Raw genomic sequence first — 25,873 nt, 5'->3', positions numbered from 1 at the left:
GAAAAATAAATAAATAAACATCAGACTCGACAGTGTGTAGTAACAGGTTAACCTACCTTTCATTTCTTAAATTTAAAAGGGTTTAAAAGAATCAGATTGTCCCATATATGATATTATGACACTCGCTAGCATTCTTAGATCATCATTCTGCGCGGTCCATTTGGCTTCACACGCAGTTGGAGGAGCGCATGCGTGCTTTGATTTTGCGACCATATGTGCTGCTGAATTGAGCAACAGCGGTGAGCGGGCGAGGATCAGGAAGATTTGACCACTGAATCCACTACACAAGCAGAATGGGAAAGAAACAGAAAAACAAGGGTGAAGACAGGTAAACGAAACACTAGTCCAGATTTAATTTATGACAGGTGTTGTTAGCTAAGCAGTGATGTCCACAGGAAATTTAAAATCTCGTCAGCTAGCCATGAGTTCAGGTGGTACCCCGGCAAGGCCTGTGTCTGTTAGCTGGCTAGCTGTCTGTCCAATGTAGCGTCTAGCTAACCCCATGTGCCTATCTGTATTTAGCTAGCAAGCTATATCGTTATAAATGTTGCTATCTTCATGTGGCACAGACGACACATGACTAACAGACTATCTGTCTAGGTATCTCAATAGCAGCCAGCCTGATACACTCATGCAAGGTGAACTTGGGTTCGATGCCAAGTCTAACTTAATAGAAATATGGATAGCTGTAGCTAGCTAAGAATGTTGGTTGTCGACTTCAGGATGCTAAACGTTATGTTGTCATGTGGTTGGCATGTACTTCATACAGGTTGATTCAGCTAGTCAGCTAGTTTTCCATGAGCATTTAAACGTTTGCGATTGGGCCCGACGTTAAAGGGAAAAGAGAAATGTGACCGCCGCGCAGCTGTGCAGAACGCGGAGGTGCCCCCGACGCCTCGCGACAGGGTTGCAACATCATCCTTTTTCTTTGTGCAGCCGCACCGAATCCATTGTCCCCCCCCCCCCTGGCATCGCGCGCGGTGGGGGCGTCAGTCATTCATAGAGGCTACTCCACTACCAGTCGGAAGCGCATTGATTCCGCGCATCAGAGTTGACATCTGGTTAGCAACGCATGTTCAAGATGTACAGCAGATCGTGTTTCAGGTTATGCATCTTAAACGACCTGGCATTGTAGGGAAAAATCACTGAACTCCAAGATTAGGGCATTGGAATAACGGATGGATTGTAAACAAGTTGGCTGTCTTTAACCCCAGACATTTCGCAAATGTCTGTGAGCTCTTGACTGGAGTACATTTGTTGGATTGATAGCTGGCTGGCTGGCTACTGTAACATTTTTGCGGGTAACGTTTTTCTCCCTCGTCTGTGGGTCGGTGGACTGGACTTGAACCTAATCAATGGAGATGTTGCACAGGGACCGCACTATACGCAACGCTTGCGATATTTTCTCCAGTGACTGAAGTCGGGGTGGCCTGTTGGTGTCCTGGAATGAACTTATCAAAAGGACTGAGTATCTAGTTTTGTGCATGAATGTTCAGTACCCCCTTTTGTCTCCATGTGTAATTTGAACACCCGCTGACGCCAGGTAGCTTTTCGTATGCGCTATGCAGGTCCCCTCATATGGCAGAATTTAGGAGGGTCTCTGCCCCCCACCGCTGGGACTCCGATCTGGAATCCCTCGCGCCCCTCTGCCCTGTCACTTCTCGCTCTGCTGAATGTAATGTTGGGCTTTAAATTGTGGCAGAGCCACTGTTTTTCAGGACTCCCTTGTTTTTCCTGTTTTTTTTTTTTCGCAGAAGAACGCGAAGGGCTTATTTTAGCCTTCCGTTCCTCTCTGTATAAAGAGGTCATAGTGTTATGTGGCTGCTTAAGTTAATTACCAATGAACAGTCTGAACTGCCGCCCACGCACGTGGCCTGGCTGGCTGACATCCCTGAAGAGGTCATGGTTGTCTTACATCGGCTAACGCGTTTATTTTTGAGAACTGATCACTTTGTCAACCTGTAAATATGCTTTTGTTTACAGACGGTAGCTCAGGCGCTGTTTCCTCACTACTGAAAAATTCTAACATGACGGTCAGACTGTCACAGGCGAAACGACTAAATAAACCAAAGACCTATAGTATTTCATTCACCCCACCTCCCCAATTTGTATCAGAATCTTTGCAAAATGCGTCAGTCTGATTTTTATAAATAAAATTGAGATGTGTGGATATGACATAGAGCCCATCATTTTCAAGCCTCTGTATTTGCCGTAGGTTTAATGTAAGACATTTCTCCGCCGAGATTGAATAGTAACAAGATATACAGCTCGGTGTGCTTCTGTCGCTGCTGTTGCTGAAATTTTAATAAATATTAATAAATTGTATTTATTTATTTGAAGGAGGTGGTGTGTAAAACACCCGGGTCTGTCACAGCAGTGTAGACAGCACTGGAAACTCCTGTTACCGAGGTGGCGTGGAGGAGAGAAGGAACATACATATGTGCTCATAATGCAGGATATCTGTGGCTTCTCTGTGATGTGGGTCCGACGGCACCTACTTCCCCGTGTTCTGTTTGTGACCTCGGCCCCCACTCCCCGGTCGAGCGAGGTCACCCAGGCTCGTGTGCTGAGGTCAGCTGGTTTGAGAGTGCTGACCTGATGCTTTGCGCTGCCGATGCAAAACACGTGCAGTTTATCCGCAACCTGGGCTATTCTTCATAAAGACCCCTGCAAGGTGAGGACTTCCCCCATCCGCAGGTGGGACCGCACAGTCTCCCCCCGGTCTGTTCCTGTGCGATCACACATAGTGGTTGAGTATCGCTGCAACCATGCACTGCAGAATGTCCAAAATCAGTTTTGGCCTCTGAGCACTGGAAACAAGAGGGAAAAATGGCATTTATCACAAGTCAGAATGTGTTTCAATTTCCCCTACCTTGTTTGTTGTAAACATACCAGAAGTCACCATTTACCCCCACCACAGTCCCCCTCTGATCTGTACTCTCTGCTTCGGCATCAGCAACACAGTTTGGCTTGGAACTGGGTCAGGTTCCCGTGTATATTGAGCAGTGTTCATAGACGCTACCTTAAGAGCAGCGTAGCTAGTGAAATACACAGGAAGCCAGAGGCCATATCAGCACGGCTTCTCTCTTGTCTATGCTTGATTGGTTGCCTGTTCGCGGGTGGCTTCAGGGTGTGTGTGTTATCTTGCTGTCAGCCTGCGAGAGACGCTTATCCTGGTGGTGTTTTCGCCCTGGTTGAAGCTGTGTGGGATCCCATCCAAGAACTGATCTCAGAACACTTTGTTGTTTGGACGGGGCTATTTGCTTTCACTGTGCGTGAGTTGTGTAAAGGGCTTTGTCATATGTGTACACCATGTAATATCTTTTAAATGGGCGTGGCACATAGGAATGACATGGCTGCCCTTTGGACAAGTTGTTAGCATGTGCGCAATGTTAAGGTGCATTTAAGAATGAAAAGGCAGAGAAATACATTTGAGAAGCGCTACATCAGTTGATGTTTGAAGTTCACTGCTCTGTGCCATAGTTTTTGAAATGTGTAGCAAAGTGTGTTTTGGTTAATTTGATTGTAGACAACTCTTTAGCTCCCAAGATGGGAGGATTCAACCACCCAAACCCCATTGTTTTAGCCAAAGCACTGTTTGAAACTCCATTTCTTTCTGTGTAAATAATCACTCACTACAAAGTCATCTGTATTCACTCACGCTTGCAGGCAGAAAAGTCAATAATGGCAGTGAATTGTGTTTTTCCATGCCGAGTTTTTCGGTTGTCCTTCATGGACATCAATGACAGAACAAAACTCTTTACCCAAGGTAAAGAGTTTTGCTCAGGTGTGTAATAGAGCTACCTCGGACATTTAGCACTGTCTGAGTTGTGTAATATTGCTGTACTTGTACTGTATTATTAAAAGCAGTGAGACTTGTTTCAGGTGCGTAATTCAGTTGTATACAGTTTTACGTCAGATAGTGAGTGTTGTTTCAGGTGTGTGAATCTCAGGCAGTCAGAGGGCTTCATGAACGCTGCAGGTGTCCAGATCGTAACCACGGGCAACTCCCTCTGGCAGTATAGCACCTCCCTCAGACCTGCTCGGATTCAGGAAGAACAGCATGTTCCTCTTCCCTCTCTGTCTGTCTCTGTGATAAGCCTGCATCAGCCTGACTTGACAACAGCATGGAAATTCACATGGTTTTGAATCTTGTCAAAAATAGATTGAATCTGACTGAATTTTAGAAAATCGAGGAGAAATGAGAATTTTTTTTTTTAAATTATGGAGATGGTGGAAGAAGGATGTGCACATTTATATTCAGGCTGATTAACACGTTCAGGGCTTGAAATCTGACGCTAGTGTTTCCCTGGCTGTTCATCTCTTTTTACTGGGTGTTCTGTGTTCACTCTCCTCATCTGTCTAAGTGTTGATGTTTTCGGCAACTGAATGCTAAAACAGGCAACTCCTGGCAAGTTGTGGGCAACTTCATCCTGTAACGTAATCCCCCAGTCATATGCAGCGTTGTCTTGGCACCCTCTGCAATAAGTGTCACCAGTAAGGTTTAAGAGTGTCCGGGAGGGATGAGAGGACCTGTTCATGGGTATTCCTATAGTGAGGGGCAGTTCGAGTCCACAGCCTATGAGCGAGGGTTCAGAGGGGTCATTGACAGATTGGGATTAAGTGGGCCTGGCTGTCATGAATTAATGTCACATGTCTTACTTTATTTAAAAAGGTACATTTTTAGATTGGAAATACCTTAAATGCAGCCATTACAGTCATTACGGTTCCTGCCCATATCCAAGTCATTAGCCATTTCCCATCTGGTTTGAAGGCATTAGTAAAATCACCAGATTAGCATATGAAAGGATTAGGGTGCTGCCTGAGAGTGGAATGACAGCATTCTGTGTTAATGCATGTCTGGTAAAAACGTACACGTGTGTTTCCACAGCTCCAAAGATGACGGCATTGACATCGACGCCCTCGCCGCAGAAATCGAGGGGGCAGGTGCCCCCAAGGAACAGGCCAAAGGGAGGGGCAAGAAGAAGAAAGGCGGGAAGAAGGAGGAGTTTGAGTATGTGCCCCCGCCCCGTTCCTGCTTGCTTGCAGTGATCCGTTCGCAGTGATGTGTTTACAGAATGGCTAGAGATGCTCCTTGTTCTGAAGACCTCTTTCTCTTGCAGTGAAGATGATATTCTCAAAGAACTGGAGGAACTCTCCCTAGAAACCCAAGGGGCCAAACCCAACAAAGAACCAGCTGGCAAGGTATGGCCCTCTGGAGTGTCATTTCACCATTGGCTTTCACAGACCCAGATAAGCCTAAGAACAGTTCTGATCTCCTCTGAGTCTTACCCTGACCCAGCTGTGGTCTAACCCTGATTTAAGGCTTAACCATGCTTGTACTTGTTCAGATCTTTGATTTAGTGCTGGATGTGGGTGAACAAGTGGGAAACACCCCCCCCCCCCCCCCCCCCCCCAGCTGTACTCATTCTGATACCCAGTGTTAATTATGTGGCCTGGAACTAGCCAATGAAATGAAAAGATGATTTTTGAATGAGAGTGTTCTGGGGGTGCGGTTATATACACATGCTATATTGGAATAGCATACTTATCCCTCCCTGGTCCCTTGTCTCCTCCCTCTTCGCTTTCATCAGAAACCTGACGCCGTGGAAGAGGCAGAAGCGGAGCCAGCGCCAACCAAGGCGGAGAAGAAGAAGACGCGTAAAGGGAAGAAGGCCAGTTTCGATGATGATGACGACGAGGAGGTGGTGGCCCCTCCTGCGACAACCACAGCGGCCACCGCCTCCGACTCGGAGGACGATGACCCCAAACCCAGGAGGAAGGCTAAAGGCGGAAAGAAAGGCAAGAAGGATGCAGCTGATTCGGACGAGGAAGACCACGGCGCCGCGAGGAAGGGCAGCGGGGCTGAGGACTCGGACGACGATGACGACGACGCCTCCCTGTCGGCGCGGAAACCCCGGAGCCGCGGGAACCAGCGGGGGAAAGGGAAGGCAGACAGCGAGGGAGAGGAGGAGGGCGGCGACGAAGAGGACGGCAGCTTCAAGTTGAAGACGGCGGCGCAGAAGAAGGCGGAGAAGAAGGAGCGGGAGCGCAAGAAGAAGGAGGAGGAGAGGGCCAAGCTGCGGAAGCAGAAAGAGAAAGAGCAAAAGGAGGAGAAGGAGAAGGGAGCCACCACAGAGGCCCCGCCCAAAAAGGAGGCCCCCAAGAAGAAGGAGCCTGAGGAGGCCCCAGCAGCAGAGGCGAAGAAGCTGGAGACAGCCGTCTCTGAGGAGCAGGAAGGAGGGGAAGCTCAAGGAGAGGGTGAGCTCCATTCGTCCATCACTCAGCCGCTGTTTCAGATTCAAATTCATTTGATTCTGATTCAGATTCTGATACAGATTCTTACTGTCCTCACAAAATTAGATTAATTTTTACAGAAACGACTCCAGGGAGACGATAAAACATCAGTACAGACAGGGCATGTGTGTCACAAAAACCAGCACATCTAAGACAAGAATGGGGTTCATCTGTTTAACAGATTTGTGGTAGACGGAGCAAAACTTTGATTCAGGCAGTCTTGTGTCACCCATAACCCTAACAGGCACCTCAAAGTGATCTATGTAGAAAGAACTCAGACAGACATTTTACATTTGGCAAAGGAACAAAAGAGCATTCTATCAGGCAACATGAACCGTTCATGCTGAGCATGACAGACCACAAGCATGCATAAAACAGTAAGGGTCATGTTTTCATTAAACTATTTTCAGATAAGAGTGCCAAAAAGTGCCATTGATGGCCTGTGAAGAGCCCTGGAAAAGCTCTGTTCCAAATTGGCGATGTGTATTTTCAGAGCAGGAGACGAGATGGTGACGTGGCCTCTATTTGTGTGCCATTTCAGAGGATGCCGAGGGAGACAAAAAGAAGAAGGACAAGAAGAAGAAGAAGGGAGAGAAGGAGGAGAAGGAGAAGAAGAAGGGGCCGAGCAAGGCCACGGTGAAGGCCATGCAGGAGGCGCTGGCCCGCATGAAGGAGGAGGAGGAGCGGGCCCGGCAGGAGGAGGAGGAGAGGTTGCGACGCCTGGAGGAGCAGGAGGCCCTCAGGCTGGAGCAGGTGAGCCCAGACGCGCAAGTGCGCACATGCACACACGCTCACACAACAGCCACGTGCTGTAAAACTGAGAGTATATCCCTGTTAAAGCCACATGCTGTAAGAGTATATCCCTGTTAAAGCCACATGCTGTAAGAGTATATCCCTGTTAAAGCCATGTGCTGTAAGAGTATATCCCTGTTAAAGCCATGTGCTGTAAGAGTATATCCCTGTTAAAGCCATGTGCTGTAAGAGTATATCCCTGTTAAAGCCACGTGCTGTAAGAGTATATCCCTGTTAAAGCCATGTGCTGTAAGAGTATATCCCTGTTAAAGCCATGTGCTGTAAACCTGAGAGTATATCCCTGTTAAAGCCACGTGCTGTAAGAGTATATCCCTGTTAAAGCCATGTGCTGTAAGAGTATATCCCTGTTAAAGCCATGTGCTGTAAACCTGAGAGTATATCCCTGTTAAAGCCATGTGCTGTAAGAGTATATCCCTGTTAAAGCCATGTGCTGTAAGAGTATATCCCTGTTAAAGCCATGTGCTGTAAACCTGAGAGTATATCCCTGTTAAAGCCACGTGCTGTAAACCTGAGAGTATATTCCTGTTAAAGCCACATGCTGTAAGAGTATATCCCTGTTAAAGCCACGTGCTGTAAACCTGAGAGTATATCCCTGTTAAAGCCACATGCTCTAAGAGTATATCCCTGTTAAAGCCACGTGCTGTAAACCTGAGAGTATATCCCTGTTAAAGCCACGTGCTGTAAGAGTATATCCCTGTTAAAGCCACGTGCTGTAAAACTGAGAGTATATCCCTGTTAAAGCCACATGCTGTAAGAGTATATCCCTGTTAAAGCCACGTGCTGTAAGAGTATATCCCTGTTAACACCATGTGCTATAAGAGTATATCCCTGTTAACGCCATGTGCTATAAGAGTATATCCCTGTTAAAGCCACGTGCTGTAAGAGTATATCCCTGTTAAAGCCACGTGCTGTAAGAGTATATCCCTGTTAAAGCCATGTGCTGTAAACCTGAGAGTATATCCGTTAAAGCCACGTGCTGTAAGAGTATATCCCTCTTAAAGCCACGTGCTGTAAACCTGAGAGTATATCCCTGTTAAAGCCACGTGCTGTAAACCTGAGAGTATATCTCTGTTAAAGCCACGTGCTGTAAAACTGAGAGTATATCTGTTAAAGCCACGTGCTGTAAGAGTATATCCCTCTTAAAGCCACGTGCTGTAAACCTGAGAGTATATCCCTGTTAAAGCCACGTGCTGTAAGAGTATATCTCTGTTAAAGCCATGTGCTGTAAGAGTATATCCCTGTTAAAGCCACGTGCTGTAAACCTGAGAGTATATCCCTGTTAAAGCCACATGCTCTAAGAGTATATCCCTGTTAAAGCCACGTGCTGTAAACCTGAGAGTATATCCCTGTTAAAGCCACGTGCTGTAAGAGTATATCCCTGTTAAAGCCACGTGCTGTAAAACTGAGAGTATATCCCTGTTAAAGCCACATGCTGTAAGAGTATATCCCTGTTAAAGCCACGTGCTGTAAGAGTATATCCCTGTTAACACCGTGTGCTATAAGAGTATATCCCTGTTAACGCCATGTGCTATAAGAGTATATCCCTGTTAAAGCCACGTGCTGTAAGAGTATATCCCTGTTAAAGCCACGTGCTGTAAGAGTATATCCCTGTTAAAGCCATGTGCTGTAAACCTGAGAGTATATCCGTTAAAGCCACGTGCTGTAAGAGTATATCCCTCTTAAAGCCACGTGCTGTAAACCTGAGAGTATATCCCTGTTAAAGCCACGTGCTGTAAACCTGAGAGTATATCCCTGTTAAAGCCACGTGCTGTAAAACTGAGAGTATATCTGTTAAAGCCACGTGCTGTAAGAGTATATCCCTGTTAAAGCCACGTGCTGTAAACCTGAGAGTATATCCCTGTTAAAGCCACGTGCTGTAAGAGTATATCTCTGTTAAAGCCATGTGCTGTAAGAGTATATCCCTGTTAAAGCCACGTGCTGTAAGAGTATATCCCTGTTAACGCCATGTGCTGTAAGAGCATATCCCTGTTGAAGCCATGTGATAATGTGATATGAATGTACCCCTGTTAAAGCAGTGTGCTATAAGAGCATATTCCTGTTAAAGCAATGTGCTGTAAGTGTATATAACTGTTAAAGTCATGCTTTGCCCCTGTAGGAGCGTCTGGAGCAAGAGAGGAAGGAGAAAAAGAAGCAGAAGGAGAAAGAAAGGAGGGAGAGGTTAAAGAAGGAGGGCAAGCTGCTGACTAAAACCCAGAGAGAAGCCCGCGCCAGGGCAGAGGCCACGCTCAAAATGCTGCAGGCGCAGGGTAAGCAGAGCAGGGCGTGGCCAGGAGGGTGTGGCCTGTGGGATGGGCGGAGGTAAGGGGATGGGAAGCGAATCGCGGGCTGCCTCTAACAGCGCCCTCCTGTGCTGTGATGTTACAGGTGTTGAAGTGCCATCCAAAGATTCTGTGCCAAAGAAGAAGCCCGTGTATTCTGACAAGAGGAAAAAGAAACCCACAGCACAGACCCCAGAAGGTGAGGCCCAGTCTAGCAAAGAGAAGAGTTTTGGTCACAAAGCCAAAAAGTGACAAAAAAATGTGTTAACGTGTCTCTGATCATGCTAAACTAAACTGAACTAAATGCACTAAAACAAGACGCCTAAACATTCCACTCTAACTGTGGCACTGTAATTTACTGCAGGCCCTGGCTTTTTCCCATAGTGCACTGGGTCTCCCAGCAGCCCCGTGGTCGTGTATCAGTGCCATATGGATTTTTCCATTTCCACGAAGCACAATGAGCTGGCTGTCCCTCTTGCCTGCACTGCGACATCGCTCTGCGTTTATCAGGACAGTTTTAATGCTCCCCAGCTGTTTGTTAGGACCGCGGGCTCCTGGGGTTTTATTGGCCGGGAGGACAGTCTGCGTTTTGTGTGGTGCAAATGAGCTAATCGTGGATGCTGGGACTTTAACACTCCACATGTGAATGATTGCATTTAGACCTCAGCATTCTTTCCATGTAAAGCAGGGTTCGGCTCTGTGTTTTATGACACGTACAGCGCAGAATTGATCTCGATCCGCATCCATGGTAGTTGAGTAGCTTAGAGGGCGCCTAAAGCTGTTCTGTGAAATAAACTTTACCTTCCCTTATCAATTTCATCCTTAGTTGTATTTATAGTTAAAGAGGTGGCTTTCTGGTTGGATGTATAGAAAGGAGGTTGCAAATAAACCCCAGGGATTTCATGGGCAGCAGTTTATGTCGTGTAGTGGTAACTACACTACATAAGGCGCATAACCCAAAGGTCACAGGTTCAATTCATTTCAAAGTGAGCACTGCTGCTCTGCTCTTGAGCAAAGTACTTAACTTGAATTGCTTCAGTCGATATCCAGCTGTATTAGTGGATGACATGCTGGCTATGTAATGTAATGGATCGTGTGTAAGCTGTGTAAATTGCTCTGGTTAAGAGTGTCTGTAAGGCAAAAATGAACGCTGTGTGCTGTGAGCTCTGGTGGGTGACATTAAGTAGGTTTGTATAATAATTCCCCACTTCATTACCCTCCCTATACACTTGAACTGTTTGTGTACCTGCACTTTCCTGTATTCTTTAATTGTATAGTATTGGACAACTAAAGAGTAGTTGACTGTGGAGAGTTCGATCTGATCATGGAACATCATAATGAGTCGTTCCTCTCTTGTCTCCCTTTCCCAGAAACCTCAGAGGTGACTTCACCCACATCTGAGACGGTCGACTCCATCACCAGCGAGATGGAGGTGGAGGTGGAATCGCCCAAAGAGGAGTCAGGTATGCCCCTCCCCTCTGTCTGGGCCTAACTAGGTGTGGGCAGCAGAGTAGCTCTGCGGTTAGAGCACAGGGGGCGACACTGAGGGCTGTTGGATGTTGGCATGTTGGGTATCTTTGTCTTTACTGAAAATGGTGATCAGAAGAAATAATAATGATGATACATTATTTATTGTCTCAACAGTGAAAGAACAGAAGCCAGAGGCTGACCTGGATGACTGGGAAGCCATGGCCAGCGATGAAGAGAAGGGTAAAAATATTGTTTTTAGTATTATTATAGTTGATTGAATTTGTCTCTCCATGTCATCTCCATGGATGTTACAGTTCTTGACAGTGGGGCTAGGTGGATATGCCCCAATTAGTACCAGTTTGTAGGCTCCACCATGGCAGCCATTTTAGTTCTATATGTTTTTGCATATTTCCACTACTTCATGTTTTTGTGTCCTGGCTGAACAAAGGCAATTTGTCCTATTGCTGTGGGCTCCCAGTCAGTGTTGGAGGATGTCAAGACCGGGTTTGACCCCGGGCCATATTCCTCAGCCTCTACTAACAATTTGTGGCAGCCATTTTGCACCCAGTCACTCACCACACATGACTGAGGAGAGGGAGGGAAGTATGTAACCGTGTAGAGTGGGGGATTAGACGGCTGCACAGGTTGGGAACTTTGCCAGGACCCCAGGGAGTCCTGTGCTCCTGGCAATGAGTGCTGATTCATATGGATAACTGACAGCACTCCACCACTTCCTCTCCATCACTCTCTCTGTGTACCACAGGCTCCTGCTTTTGCAGGCCTTAAACAGAACCATTCCGCCTCTGTTAAAGACAGTAAAATGCATTCTGGGAAAATAGTTGTTCAGAAAGTGTTGGAATGAAATCAACAAACAAAATAATGAATTAATAAAACACAGAAGTAGCGTTTTTTTTTTTTCTTTTTATGGAAAGCGTACTTGATGTCACATTTTTAAATCCATATGAGCCACAGGCCAAGACAGACGCTTTTCTGGTGCGCTAAGAAAAGTGAATTGACTGTGCTGCTAGAAAATGGTTGTGCATTGTAAACTCTGAATGGATCAGAGATCACGAATGTGACAGGTAAGTGTCCAGTAGGAGAAGAAATCTTAATCAAAGGTGTCGTTTCATCTGCAAGTGTTAACAGCGGGGAGTTTGGAAATCGGACAAATGGAAAATTCCGTCAAGGGTTTCGGTCATGTTTCTGTATGTCTTACATCCCTCCACAGAGATGAAGAAGGTCCACATAGAGGTGAAGCAGACACCACAGCAGAACCAGGTACAGCCTGAGGAGGAGGAGGAAGAAGAGGAGGAGGAGGAGGAGGAGGAGGAAGAAGAAGAGGAGGAGGAGGAAGAAGATGAAGAGGAGGAGGAGGAAGAGGAGGAGGAGGAGAGCGCCGAGGAGGAGGAGGAGAAGAAAGAGGAGACGCAGACACGGCCCGGCAGGAGGAAGGGAGGGAAGGAGCAGAGCTCAGACTCCAGCAGCGAGAGCGACTCTGATGACGGGCGCAGCAAGGAGGAGAGGCTGTACGAGAAGGCCAAGAGGCGCATCGAGGTACCACACACACACACACACACACGCACCATACACACACAGCATCCTTTGATGGGTATGCCATGGAGGAGAGGAACATAGACATGTTAAACTTCAATGCCATATTCAGCCAGTGAATTTCCCGGTGTTTAATGTGTAAGTGATTACATTGATCTGATGGAAGGCAGAAGCCCCGGTTAGCGTAAAGACAAAGTGAAGTTATGTTATTCAGGAAACGACCATATGGTGGATGCCCTTAGCAGCTCCAGGTCAGCAACCCCGGTGCCTGATGATATCACCCACAGCTCTGACCACAGTTTCATTCAAACAACAATGTTGGGGATGTGTTCAGGTAGAATGCCTCATTCTGATTGGCCGGACTCTTCCGTGGTTCCCTTGCAGAAACGGCGGCAGGAGAACCTGAAGAACATCAACCTGGAGAAGCTACGTGCGCCCGTGGTTTGCGTCCTGGGCCACGTCGACACGGGGAAGACAAAGATCCTGGACAAGGTACGGGTCCGGCCCTCGCACGCGCACGCATGTCCGCACCTGCTCGCGCCAGCCCATTGGCTGTCCCCGCCGGAGTCTGCTGATGGTGCGGTCTGTCCCCCTCTCTCCTGCAGCTGAGACACACGCACGTCCAGGACGGCGAAGCGGGAGGTATCACCCAGCAGATCGGGGCCACCAACGTCCCCCTGGAAACCATCATCGAGCAGACCAAGATGGTGAAGAACGTGAGTGCCTCTGACCCTCACTCCCACATGCCCAGCTGGTCTACATATCAGCAGGATGGGCTGAGAGCGTGCAAAAACACTGTCAAGCAAACTCATCTGGGCTGTTGATGATGTCGCATTGAGTGGAGGAACAGACACTCCACAGTTTTAATTTGATGCCTACCTCAAAGACAGGATATCCAGTCCGTGTAGAAACAAGTGAGGAGCCCCAAACCAGTCCTCTGGTTTACATTAATCTGAAATGAACTGAAATGTAACAGTAAGCGTACAAGTTTCTGTTTATAGTATAAGTCTACTGCTTTCGCGTGTCACTGGTGATCTCACTGTTTCGAGTGCCAGTCCACAATTTTTACCCTAATTTTAGCCCCCTTCAGGGCTTTGTTCCTAACAGCTAATTGTTGTTTGTGTAGGTAGTTTGATTAATGTGTCTGCCAAGATTGATGTTCAGTAATGTCTTGGTGTGATTAGTAATGTGGTGACTGCATGCTTAGCATTTGTCAGGGTGATGAGCCTGTGGTTTGAATGCAGAGCATGATTAAAGTGCCTCTTTCTCCATCAGTTCGACAGAGAGAACATTAAAATCCCAGGGATGCTGATTATAGACACTCCAGGACACGAGTCTTTCAGGTACGAAGAGTGACTCAGCATAGTGCTGTCTCTCATTGTCACTGTAGGCACCAGACATGGTTATGTGTTTGTGTGTGTGTGTGCCGTTGTATGCGAGTCATCTCTGTCTCTCTCTCTCAGAGTGTGTTTGTACTGACTCCCTCTGCAGTAATTTCCAGAAAAAGGGCAGGTGTGGTTTGTGTGCACCAACTCTCTCTGTAGTAAACTGTGGAACGGGCAACTCTCTATGCATGTGTCTGTGTCTGTGTCTGTCTGTCTGTGTCTGTGTGTGTGTGTATGTACTGACTCTCTCTCTCTGCAGTAATCTGCAAAACAGAGGCAGCTGTATGTGTGTGTGCACGTGTGTGCACGCGTGTGCATGTACTCACTCTCCCTGCGTCTCTCCACAGTAATCTGCGGAACAGAGGCAGCTCTCTGTGTGACATTGCCATCCTGGTGGTGGACATCATGCACGGCTTGGAGCCACAGACCTTGGAGTCCATTAACCTGCTGAAGGAGAAGAAATGCCCCTTTATCGTGGCACTCAACAAGGTGGGTGTGTGTACACCCTCACCCCCACATCCAGTAACCACCAATACAAACCCAGCAGCATGGTTCCAATGCACCGATGTACAGAACCGGTCCCATCCGGACTAAGCCAACTCTGTTCCATCTTGGGGCGTTTTACAGTCACAGCCTCTCAGCCATGATGACTTTGCACTTGCTGGTGTTTACATGGGGCACAGCGGCATGTGTTCACAGGTTGTCACCTTACACCCTACATGTATACCTCAAAGCAGTTTTTGGGAAAGGGTCAGTAAGTATTTGAATTTGAACCCAGGGAAATGTGCGGTTGGATGTGCCAAGTAAATGATGCACGGGCCAGTTCAAGACTTGGTACGTCCAACCAAACCCTAACCCTGGGTTATATATTCTCATAGACTAACTCTGTAGTGCAATGGCATGACAGTGTGTGTCTTTTTACTCTGATGCCCCTGCGTTAATGCCTGATGGGCAGCATTGAGATATTTTACTCTGTTTTTACACTCTTCTCGACACACTCAGATTGACCGCCTGTACGACTGGAAGAAGAGTCCAGACACTGACGTGGTGGCCACACTGAAGAAGCAGAAGAAGAACACCAAGGACGAGTTTGACGAGAGGGCCAAGGCTGTCATCGTGGAGTTCGCCCAGCAGGTTAGCGGGTCTCTGCTCTTTTCTATAGGACGTGGGTGCAGAAAGATATCGGGTCTGTGCCCGTTCTCTGTGACACGTGCAGCCATTAACAGTTCATTGGCAGAAATGGGTAATGGGTTGAAAACAGTCTCTCTACCTTTGAATTAAAGGGAACTGTGTTTCACTGTTTATGATTATTGATGATGCACTATACAGTATTGAAAAAGTCTTTCCTTGATTCGTAACAACTCCATCTAATTGATATTTTTAGTGTTTGCGTCTCTCTTTGAAGATGATTAGTATTGATGGATGGACCCTTTTTCCATCACTGTACTTGTAACTGAAATGGCTGCTGAAACGTTTTGGTCCCGTCTGTCGTTGTGTTCATTCGGTCTGTCCGTCCATCCTAACAGGGCCTGAATGCGGCACTCTTCTTCGAGAACAAAGACCCCCGCACCTTCGTGTCCCTGGTGCCCACCTCCGCCCACTCGGGCGACGGCATGGGCAACCTGATCTCCCTGCTGGTGGAGCTGACCCAGTCCATGCTGGCCCGGCGACTCGCCCACTGCGACGAGCTGCGGGCGCAAGTCATGGAGGTGAGGGGCGGGGCCCGGGCGGGGAAGGGGCGTGCCTGGGATGTACTGTAGATGGGGCGGGGCAGGGGAGGGGCTAAAACGCAATCTACACAGACTGACCACTGAACATTCATTAGACCATCAGGAGGGCTATATTCATACAAACTGAACTTGTAAGGTATGGATTTGTAATTACTGAGAGCTTGTTTAGATGGAGGAGAACAGGCTTGCAGAAGGTGAACCTCTCCACCCCACTCCAACCCACCCCCCCCCCCCCCCCCCCCCCGCAGGTGAAGGCTCTGCCCGGCATGGGCACCACGATAGATGTAATCCTGATCAACGGACGCCTGCGGGAGGGCGAGACCATCATCGTCCCGGGCGTGGAGGGTCCCATCGTCACCCAGATCAGGGGGCTGCTGCTGCCCCCGCCCCTCAAGGAGCTGCGAGTGAAGGTAATGTGGGGGATCATTTTATCTTTTCCCAGTCTTTGGAAAAACTGTTTTTACAGATGTGAATATTCGTCCTCTATGAAATGAAAACTGTAGTAAAGAGAACGGCGGAGCAGTAGGATGTCTCCTGAAGTCAGTGTTTCTTTAAGATGTGTCTGCCGAAGTGCGTTTGTCTGGGTTTGGTTGTTTACGTGCTGTAGATGTTGCCTCAGGCAGTGATGTGAGAGAATAGACGAAACATTGACGAAAGGTTGACACAGTGTCTCCCTGTCTCTCTCCCCCGCCCTCTCTTGTTCTTGTTCTCTCTGTCTCGCTTCGCACCATGACAGAACCAGTACGAGAAGCACAAGGAGGTGTCGACGGCACAAGGGGTGAAGATTTTGGGCAAGGACCTGGAGAAGACGTTGGCGGGGCTCCCCCTGCTGGTGGCACACAAGGAGGACGAGGTCCCTGTTCTGAAGGTACCGCTCACGAGCCTTACCCTTGCTCTCCAATTCTGCATCATGCTCTCCCTCCTATTCATACCCCCCTCAGTTCCTGCATCTGTGTGTACACTCGTCTTTTCTTCCGCTCTCTCTTTCCTTCCTCACACGTGTCTCTTCTTCCTGTGTCTATATCTGCACGTCTTTTCTCCGTCATGCCTGCTCTCTTTCCCTTTCATGACCTCCCATGTCTCCCTCCTTTTTCTTTCCCCTCTTATATCCCTGTGTGTATCCATCTCCTCAGCTTCCCTTCCTCCTTCCCTTCCTTCTCTCTACCTCTCTCTTTCTCTCTCAAGCACTCCAGTAAAGAGTAATGCCATTGTATCTGCAGTAGTTGTAGAGAGAGAGAGTTCAGAGAGACAGAACATTATATTTGCACATTATAAACCTTACCTGTATCCCTTTCAAAGCAGCTTAGGTTTGTCCCAGCATGCCTTGGTGATGATCTCTCTCTCTTACCTTTTTTACTTTTTTTCTTATGTATAAATATGTAGATAAGACCTTTTTCCAAGCTCTTTGATTAAGTAGTGGAAATGAAGCTCTTTTAAAAGTCAAAAAGTCTCCTTTTCTCTGTTTCCTGTCTTCTCACGCCTCACTTCCTGTCCCCCTCCCCCCACAGGACGAGCTGGTTCGCGAGCTGAAGCAGACGCTGAACTCCATCAAGCTGGAGGAGAAGGGTGTGTACGTGCAGGCCTCCACCCTGGGCTCACTGGAGGCCCTGCTGGAGTTCCTCCGCACCTCCAAAGTCCCGGTGAGTTCTGCGCCCGCAGCAAGGGCTCTCGTTCTGCACCAGTCTGCCTGCACCTTCCACGGCCGTCCTGGGTATTACCGCGTGCTGTCTGTGTCTTTGCAGTACGCTGGCATCAACATCGGCCCCGTCCACAAGAAAGACGTGATGAAGGCCTCCACCATGCTGGAGCATGACCCACAGTAAGCCAGCGCCTTCCACAGGGGTCCTTCTCATTGGCCGTTTGCCCGTATAGGGAATGACGCTGACTTAGGTCATAGCTGTAGGGTGAGAAAATGAGGGAGGTGAGCGGTAAAGTGTGAGGCCACGTTTATGTTGAATGCCAGAATCTGAAGCAGTCCTCTAGCATGTCTCTCTCTCTCTCTCTCTCTCTCTCTCTCCCTCTCTCCCTCCCTCCCTTCCTCCCTCCCTCCTGCTGACTGTTTCCCATGCTGCCTGCAGGTACGCTGTGATCCTGGCCTTTGACGTGAAGATTGAGAGGGACTCTCAGGAGATGGCCGACAGTCTGGGTGTCCGCATCTTTAGCGCTGAGATCATCTACCACCTGTTTGATGCCTTCACCAAGTACAGGGAGGACTACAAGAAGCAGAAACAGGATGAGTTCAAGTGCGTTCCTGGGGGAAGTGGGCATATCCTTTCTGTTGCATGATGGGGGAGGTAGAGCTACCATGTGTTTCCGTGGCTTGCTGATTTGAATTCTTTCAGCTGACTCCTATGAGTCAGTGATTGACAGCTGATGTTAGAAGCACCCTTTCTGTGTTTTGTCAAGCCCCTAGTGCTTGCACGTGTTGGCCAACTTCACCACAAAAACAACCAAAGCTATGTCTGTTTGCTCTTAGAGACAAATCAGTGGATTATGAGAATTTCTAGTGAGCAGACTGCTTCGTTTTTACTGTCATTTCGCACCCCTCAGTCATGTCAATACCTGTATCCTTTGATCTTTTCTCACTTCTGTTTTTGTCACTGTCCTGTGTTTACTGTCTCACCATGCAAGCTGGAATAATGTCATGCAAGGACTGTGGTATTAATGAAATCTTGTCTGTCTCCCTGGTGTCTCGTCCCTTTCTCCCTGTTCTCCCTGTCGTCCCGTCCCTTTCTCCCTGTTCTCCCTGTGGTCTCGTCCCTTTCTCTGTGTCGTCTCCTTCCTTTATCCCTGTTCTCCCTGTCGTCTCATCTCTTTCTCCCTGTCGTCTCGTCCCTTTCTCCCTGTCGTCTCGTCCCTTTCTCCCTGTCGTCTCGTCCCTTTCTCCCTGTCGTCTCGTCCCTTTATCGCCCACAGACACATTGCTGTGTTCCCCAGCAAGCTGCGGATCCTGCCACAGTTCATCTTTAACTCCCGCGACCCCATTGTGATGGGTGTGTCAGTGGAGGCAGGGGTGCTCAGACAGGGAACTCCGCTCTGTGTGCCGAGCAAAGGGGTGAGTGCGCCCCGCGTATAAAATGCCACTCGCATGCCAGGCCAGCCTTCACCACCCAGACACATTCCTCATGCATATCCAAAGATTTTCCTCAGTATTGGCTCAACACTCGCTGGGAAAGCAAGAACACCTCACTTCCAAGTCTTTCATCTCAGACAGTAGCCTCATTTACCTGTAGTGATAGTGGCCTTGAAGTGACAGAGCCTCTGAGTTATCCAAATACCAAAGAGGAAATTGCAAGGTTGATAACGCTATCTAGATAAAATATGCAGTTTTATGTTCATGTCAGAAAATTTGCTTTCATAACAAAACCTCCTGGGAGTGTTGGAGAGGAATGTCTTTTGGCTGGACCGGCTCATATCCCATATTATCTGTTTTCAGTGTTACTTTTACCTGTAAGCTTTGTAGCTACAAAGCTATGTGGTTGAACATAAACCCTTAGAGATCACGTGTGACGGTCACTTCCTGGAGTCTCTCTTCGGTCATTTAAATGCCCTCTCTGCCCGTCTCAGTTTGTAGACATTGGGATTGTCACCAGTATCGAGATCAACCACAAGCCTGTGGACGTTGCCAAGAAGGGCCAGGAGATCTGCGTGAAGATCGAGCCTATCCCTGGGGAGTCCCCCAAGATGTACGGCCGCCACTTCGAGGCCACCGACATCATCGTCAGCAAGGTATTGACACGCACACAGCATCGATTTAAACACTGTAATAAGTGCAGCACGCTCACATTTCAGTCAGGTACACTTGCTCAGTCAACTTAAACAGAACAGAATGAAAATATTTCTCATCAGTAATGTCATTCTTATGTTTTAATGCATACAGTATATCTCCTAATAAGTTTTCTTCTTTATATAAATAAAGTGTGAAATGTCCTTTTGTAACTGGTTTTATCGCTGAAATTTGCTCATTCTGTTTTAATGCTTAGATCACAAGGCAGTCGATTGACGCTCTGAAGAACTGGTTCAGAGATGAGATGCAGAAATCTGATTGGCAGCTCATTATGGAGCTGAAGAAGACCTTTGAGATTATCTGAAGAGAACAGTGAATGGATGGACAGATGGATGTGCACACGTGCGCGTGCTCTCACACACACACACACACACACACACACACACACACACACACACACACACACACACGCACACGCACACGCACACGCACACGCACACACACACAAAAACACAGAAACCCAGATCACCTGACTGGAAAGGGAAACCAGCGAAGGTCTCCATTCCCTGACACATGCGATTGTGCAATGTCCATCAAGAGACCTGGACATGCGTGTGCGCGCGCACGCACGCACACACACACACACACACACACACACACACACACACACACACACACACACACAAACACACAAACACACAAACACACACACTCTCTCTCTCTCTCTTTCTCTCTCTCTCTCACACATGTGCACGTGCTTTAGTGTGTAAGGGTGCAGGCATGCCCCCAACCCTACCCGCTACCCTGGTAGGGAGGGGAGAACCGTGTTTAAGGAAAAAGGAGAAAAAAAAAGAAGAAAAAAAGTAAATGTTTTCTGTGAGAAACCAAACTATTTCCACTGTTTTGTCAGTGACAGTTTTACAACATTTACACACTATTCCAACGTGCCTGTTATTCTGACTGTTTTTGTTTAGTTTTTTTTTTTTTTTTTTTTTCTTTCTGTTGCTCCTCCACAGCTGGCCTCCACTCACCCCTCCCCCCCTCTGCACGCTTAGAGTGGACAGCTCATCGCTGGGGTGTGGGACAGGGGAACGGGCGCTGGCCGTTTGGGGAATGGGCAGGGGCTTTCATGCGCCACAGTTTTAGAAGTTTATTAACCGGTTATTACCTCGTCAGTGTCTCCCCCCCATTCCCTTCCTTTCGGAATGCAGTTGTTTTTAAGGCTTTGACAGTGTTTTTTCCCATTTTTAATCGACACCCCACCCCATCACGTTACCCCACTTCCTCCTGATGCCCCGCCTCTTCCTGGTCTGCCTAGTGCCTCTAGAAGTTTTTATTGTGAACAAATTAAGTGGAAAGGTACCCCTCCCCACCCTACTCCAAGTGTGAAAAGTGAAAGAAAAATCAATCAAGAAATGGCCTATTTATAGAAACTCATAAAAGTCGGCATCCTTTTGTTGCTTGTACAGTTGTTGGTAAATGGCGAGGAAAATATTACAGATTGTAATTTCAATGAAAATAAAGTGCAAATGTCAATGGTGTGGATTATTCTTTTCATGAGTTATGAAAGCATTTTCAATGAGCAATTTGAGCAACTAAGGTGGTGTCTAGTTGCTCATGAACAGGGTCCTTTCTGTTACATTTTAAAATTCTATAGAAAATTTATAAATGAAATGATGGTTAATGTATTCATGGTCCTTTTGGCATTTAAAAAGATGTTTTTGGGAGGTTAAACCATACCCACCTTGGAAGATTTAAAGATGTAGGTGGCTGTAGACAAGGTGTTTGGAGCGAAAATTTGGCTAATGTATCAAGAAAATGACAACTAGTGGGCTGACCGTGTTTACTGGTGTAGTGAAATGAGCTCAGTTTTGATAAATGGACTTCAACAACATGGATTTTGCAGAGTTTATTAAAAAACTCTTAGAAAAAACATACAAATGATTTCACAGCGTGAGGTCTTCAGGCACAGGTCAGTACTAGTAGATGGGCTTCCTGGCCCTTCCCTTTAAATAAGTTATGGCAAATTTAAAAAGAAATCACTGCCTTTAAGGCATCGATCCCCAAATCAAAACAGTTGGTTGCCTTCACGAAACTGATTAAAGCAAATAACATTAAGGAAGTCGAACACTTTCCCATGTCAAGAGATACATTCAGTGCACCAACGCCATTCTTGTTGAAAGAGGTCCGAGTTGAAAAAGCTTTGAATGGGCCATAGTCCGAGAGCTGTTGCATCTGTTTCAGGTGATTCCTGGTCTCAGGATGGAGGAAAACATTTGTTCTCAGCCATCTTTTTACAGCGCAAAGAGAACACGAAGGGCTTGGCCAATTCATTTCCATTAAAATGACCACACGACAAATGGATAAAAAGCTAACATTTTTCAATTACAGCTTGTAAACACTGCACTGTAATAATGATAAAAAACAATAAAACATTTTCATATAAACAAACTTTCATTTCTAAGTACAATATTAACTAGAAGATTCAAACCATTATTTACATGCAATACTGACAAATTTTGGCACTTTGTTTTGAAAAAGTACAAATGCATTTTTCTTTTTGTACAAAATGAATTTCTCATGAAATCATTTCTCATTTAATTTTCTACCATGCTACTTTGCAGATATGTAACAAGCAGATATTGCACAGCACAGAGAGAGATAAAAACAGATTGACACAGCTGGAGGAGGGAGGTCTCTCTCCTGTCCTTTTTTCTGTAACCAGCTCCTCTGAAAGAAGATCTGTGTATTTTGGGGGGAGGGGCTTCTGCACCCCCTGTACCCTGTAGCTATTTTGGGGGTCAGTCTATGAGCGGGGTTTCTGGTTGATCCTCCAGCGCTTAGTCCCTCCCCCCTGCCCTGTCCCTGGGGCTCCTAGGAGATCATCCTCTACGTGACCTTCAGGGTGCTGCCGTATGTCTGCTGCACCACCACCTGCACATTATCCAGGATGAAGTCGAAGGCCATGCTCCACACCGACTCCACCGACTGCTGCATTAGCCTGAGGGAGGGAAGCCTCATCATGACACAGACACACACAGTGTGGACCGAGAGGGTTCACCCTGGCAACGTACAGACTGCTGCCATCTTTCACAGGGAATGGTAAAGCAGTTGTAGTGTGGTGATTCCTGGATTTTTGACTTTTGAATCTGAGGGGCCATGCATTTGTGTCCCCTTTGACAGGGGTGGGGTAAGCGTTACCTCTTCATGTGTTTGATGACCAGGTCGAGTTTCTCCAGGTCGCGATCTTCAATCAGCTCTGTGCAGTACTTCACCACCTGCAGAATGTCCTCCTCCATGGGCTCTGCAGAGAAACATGCCCTTAGTCTCAGACTGACACCCCATACCCGAGATGGCAGTGCCCCATTCCCCCCCATCATATGTGAGGTGGTAGTGTCCCTTTCCCCCCCATCATACCTAAGATGGTAGTACCCCATTCCCGCCCATCATTCGTGACACGGTAATGACCCATTCCCCCCTTCCATGCCTGGGATGGTATTGACCCATTCTCGCCCATCATTCGTGAGATGGTAATGACCCATTCCCCCCTTCCATGCCTGGGATGGTAGTGACCCAGTCCCTCAGCAGGGTTTGGATGTCCGTGAGATCGCAGGCACCAGCCAGAGAGGGACTCGGGCTGGGAGCGAGTCTGGGCGCTTCCTTTGGGACGTCCGGCTTCAGGGAGGACGTCGAGGGTCCGACCTCAGGCTGCAGGGGGGCAGAGGGGGAGGGCGAATCTTGTTTAAGGAGGGAATAAAAGGAAAAATACAAACAATGCTCTCACCTTAAGACATATTACACACCTACCTCATCCTTTCTCAGCTTTAACCACATCATTAACATCCAAAACTGTCTGATGTAGCAATGCATTTTCACTGTAAATTATCTTATCTAAATCTTAATACACAGCCACAGCAGTGAATCATGGACAGGGAGCGAGGGATCGGCAAGGCCTTGCCTTCAGAGCATCAGTGGACATGTCCCTATGTCTGAGCGCGTGCCGGAGCGGCTTGACCGGGCTGCTTTTGGCAGGGCTGTTTCCAGGGAGACGGCTTTTCAGGGGGCTGGGGCGCGGGCTCATTTTCTTGGCGGGGCTCATGTTCTTCCTTTTGTTGCACCGCTTGGTCGGGCTGGGGCCCGGCGGTTTCAGGAGGAGCAGAGCGTTCCTGGACGCTGGAGGGAGCAACGGAAAGGAGACATTTCCTCAGCGTTCATATTCAGGTGACTGAGCTGTGACAACGGCCAGCTGGGAGAGGCCTAGGACAGCTAACTATATCGAAATGACACACAGCAGAAGTAGAATGTGCAAAGTTTATAGCAGGTACATGACACAAGTCTTACTGGCTAATGTTAATGACGTGAACATGTTACAGATGTTAAGACCAAGACAGAGACCCCGACTCCAGGCTGATCCTGAGCCCTCCTGTTTACACACCCCATGTATTTCTTACCCATGGGGCTTTGGGGCTGGGCGTTAACTCTGCGCACATACGCTGACTGAAGCTCTTCCTGCAGCTCGGGGGGCAAGGCTGCAAACACGTCCGGGTCCACCTGAGAGAGGGAGGGAAGAGATGGAGAAGAAGAGAGGGAGAATGAAAGAAAGAGACAGGGTGAGAAAGAATAATAAATATAATTATTGCATTACCTGCAGTATGTACATTATGTACTTTATTTGAGCTGAAACCACCATCTGTAACCCAGCTATGGCTAAACTGCACATTGGAATCTCTCTTTGAGAGAGCATGAGGAAGGCAGAGACACTCCTGTGAAGAGTTTGCTCTGTGGTGTATATGTTCACATTTAGCCATGTTTTGCCTGTGTGTGTGTGCCATATTGGGAGATTATATTTTCATTTTTGCCGTTTAACAAATGCTTATTGTCCAGAGTGACTTACAAGGAAGAGATCAAAGTGCATCTAATAAAGTGGTATGAAATATACAAAGGATCAAGCTGACTACTCTGAAAGATGTGTCAGCGCCTTACTCAGTGTTGTGGAAACTAGAGTGCACATGCTTCAAGAGCAACCTCAAGACACACCTCAGAGTAAAGCTACAACACACCCTGAAGCAGAACTGTAATACAAACTACACAAATAACGGATGGCAAGTTGTGGTTGGGTAATGGAACCAAGGTTAAGTCTGAGGAAAAGGGTCTTCAGATGGCAACAGAAAATGGCCAGCAACTCCACTGCCCTGTCCTCTACTTAAAGTTCATTCCACCACATCAGAGTCAGAACAGACAGAGGGTGTGGCCAGGGTGTGGGACTGTGCAGAGGGGTAACAGCTGGCATGCAAACAGGGTGGCACAGGGAGCTGCTGGCTACCTGGGAGACGTCAGGCAGTGCCAGGATGATGCCCGTGGGGCCAGCCTGCCCTGACTGATCTGGGATCTGCAGGATTAACGTGCCCGGGGGCTGGGCGGGGGGTGTGGATGGGGGCGGGGCCGGGTAGTTGGGAAGCTCCTCCCTGTGCCTCCAGGACCGCTCCACTTGCTGTCTGATCTCTGGTGGCAACGCATCCAGCACAGAGTGGTCCACCTGGAAACATGCAGACATGGCTCTGTGACACTCGACAACACCGCTTTCAGCCCAAACCAAACCAGAGAAGCACCACAGATATTCTATGTTTTAACCAGATATTCAATTTCTGCATTCCTTCCATCCACCTTACTTCCTTATTTAGGAGGATTTGTCTGCTGACATGAGGTCCCAGTGTATGCCTGTGTCACGTTCAATGTGAAACACAGAGAGTTGACCATCGGGTCCATATATAGAACATCTGTGGTAGTTCAGTGACACATGGGGTCACATGACTGCTTAGAGTTACCTGTGAAGGGGAAGGGACCTCAATGCTGAGGTTGAGGGGTGAGCTGCCATGGCTGGGGGTGTGGAAACCCCCGTTATATCTTGGCGGGGGTTCTGCCTTACTGGTCCCAGGCACAGGGTCTGTACTGGAGGAGGTAGGGGTAGACGAGGAGTGTGGGGGTGGAGCTATTGTAGGAGAGCCTATGCTCTGATTGGATGACCCATCTGGAGTAGGAGCAGGGGTGGGTGAGCCCTCTGAAAGAGAACAGCAGGAGGAAAAACATGCTGTTCACGAGAACAGAACAGAAAATTCACAACTCTCACTGCAATTTCTAATGCGCACACAGAAGCAAACACAGAAGCTGACACAATGTGACCACATGCCCCAAGTGCCTTAAATGAGCCATTACTGTCATTTCACCACCAAAAAATTATTCACAGAAAGTTGGTCCAAGAGCCCAGACCCAGAAAAACACATATGTACAGAGACGCTCATACCACTTTTACCTCTGGCCTGACATTAAGAGCGTTGTAGGCCAGACAGAGACAGTACAGAGACAGACTGACACGTGCACACACAAATAAACACTCACGTGCACTCATTCTCTACTCTCCAACTGTCCCCCCCTCCAATACCCCCCACCTCTCTCTCTCTCTCTCCTGTCTTTCCCTGTCTCTCCCTCTCTCTCTTTCTCTCTCCCCCTTTCTCTCTTTCTCTCCCCCCCCTCTCTCTCTCTCTCTCTCTCTCTCCCTTTCTCTCTTTCTCTCCCCCCCTCCCTCTCTCTCTCTCCCTCTCTTGCTCTCCCTCTCCTTCTCCC

The 25,873-nt window shown here is 47.8% G+C and overlaps 2 protein-coding genes across 2 annotated transcripts in view; one reads left to right on the top strand and one right to left on the bottom strand.

Annotated features, from left to right (window-relative positions):
* Positions 1-205: 205 nt before the first annotated feature.
* Positions 206-19,893, top strand: eif5b (eukaryotic translation initiation factor 5B). The gene is made up of 24 exons (XM_036541071.1): positions 206-328; positions 4,892-5,014; positions 5,124-5,205; positions 5,595-6,261; positions 6,839-7,050; positions 9,227-9,377; positions 9,496-9,588; positions 10,760-10,852; positions 11,034-11,099; positions 12,088-12,413; positions 12,795-12,902; positions 13,016-13,126; positions 13,686-13,753; positions 14,143-14,284; positions 14,798-14,929; positions 15,322-15,504; positions 15,774-15,935; positions 16,262-16,393; positions 17,034-17,165; positions 17,268-17,344; positions 17,604-17,768; positions 18,442-18,580; positions 19,093-19,254; positions 19,509-19,893. The coding sequence occupies exons 1-24, from the start codon at positions 294-296 to the stop codon at positions 19,614-19,616; spliced, it is 3,669 nt and encodes a 1,222-aa protein (XP_036396964.1). The 5' UTR covers positions 206-293; the 3' UTR covers positions 19,617-19,893.
* Positions 19,894-21,881: 1,988 nt separating this feature from the next.
* Positions 21,882-25,873, bottom strand: part of rev1 (REV1 DNA directed polymerase) — a 35,908-nt gene continuing 31,916 nt past the window's right edge. Inside the window, exons 16-22 of the mRNA XM_036540519.1 lie at positions 25,078-25,310; positions 24,576-24,788; positions 23,704-23,803; positions 23,211-23,425; positions 22,810-22,960; positions 22,454-22,556; positions 21,882-22,253 (exon numbers count right to left, since the gene is read on the bottom strand). Coding sequence (XP_036396412.1) covers positions 22,142-22,253; positions 22,454-22,556; positions 22,810-22,960; positions 23,211-23,425; positions 23,704-23,803; positions 24,576-24,788; positions 25,078-25,310 — 1,127 coding nt within the window. The 3' untranslated portion in view covers positions 21,882-22,141. The remainder of the gene's footprint in view (positions 22,254-22,453; positions 22,557-22,809; positions 22,961-23,210; positions 23,426-23,703; positions 23,804-24,575; positions 24,789-25,077; positions 25,311-25,873) is intronic.

Source organism: Megalops cyprinoides, chromosome 11 (assembly GCF_013368585.1).
Source record: "Megalops cyprinoides isolate fMegCyp1 chromosome 11, fMegCyp1.pri, whole genome shotgun sequence".
NCBI classification, from domain to species: Eukaryota; Metazoa; Chordata; class Actinopteri; order Elopiformes; family Megalopidae; genus Megalops; species Megalops cyprinoides.
This window is presented reverse-complemented; position numbering and strand designations above follow the sequence as displayed.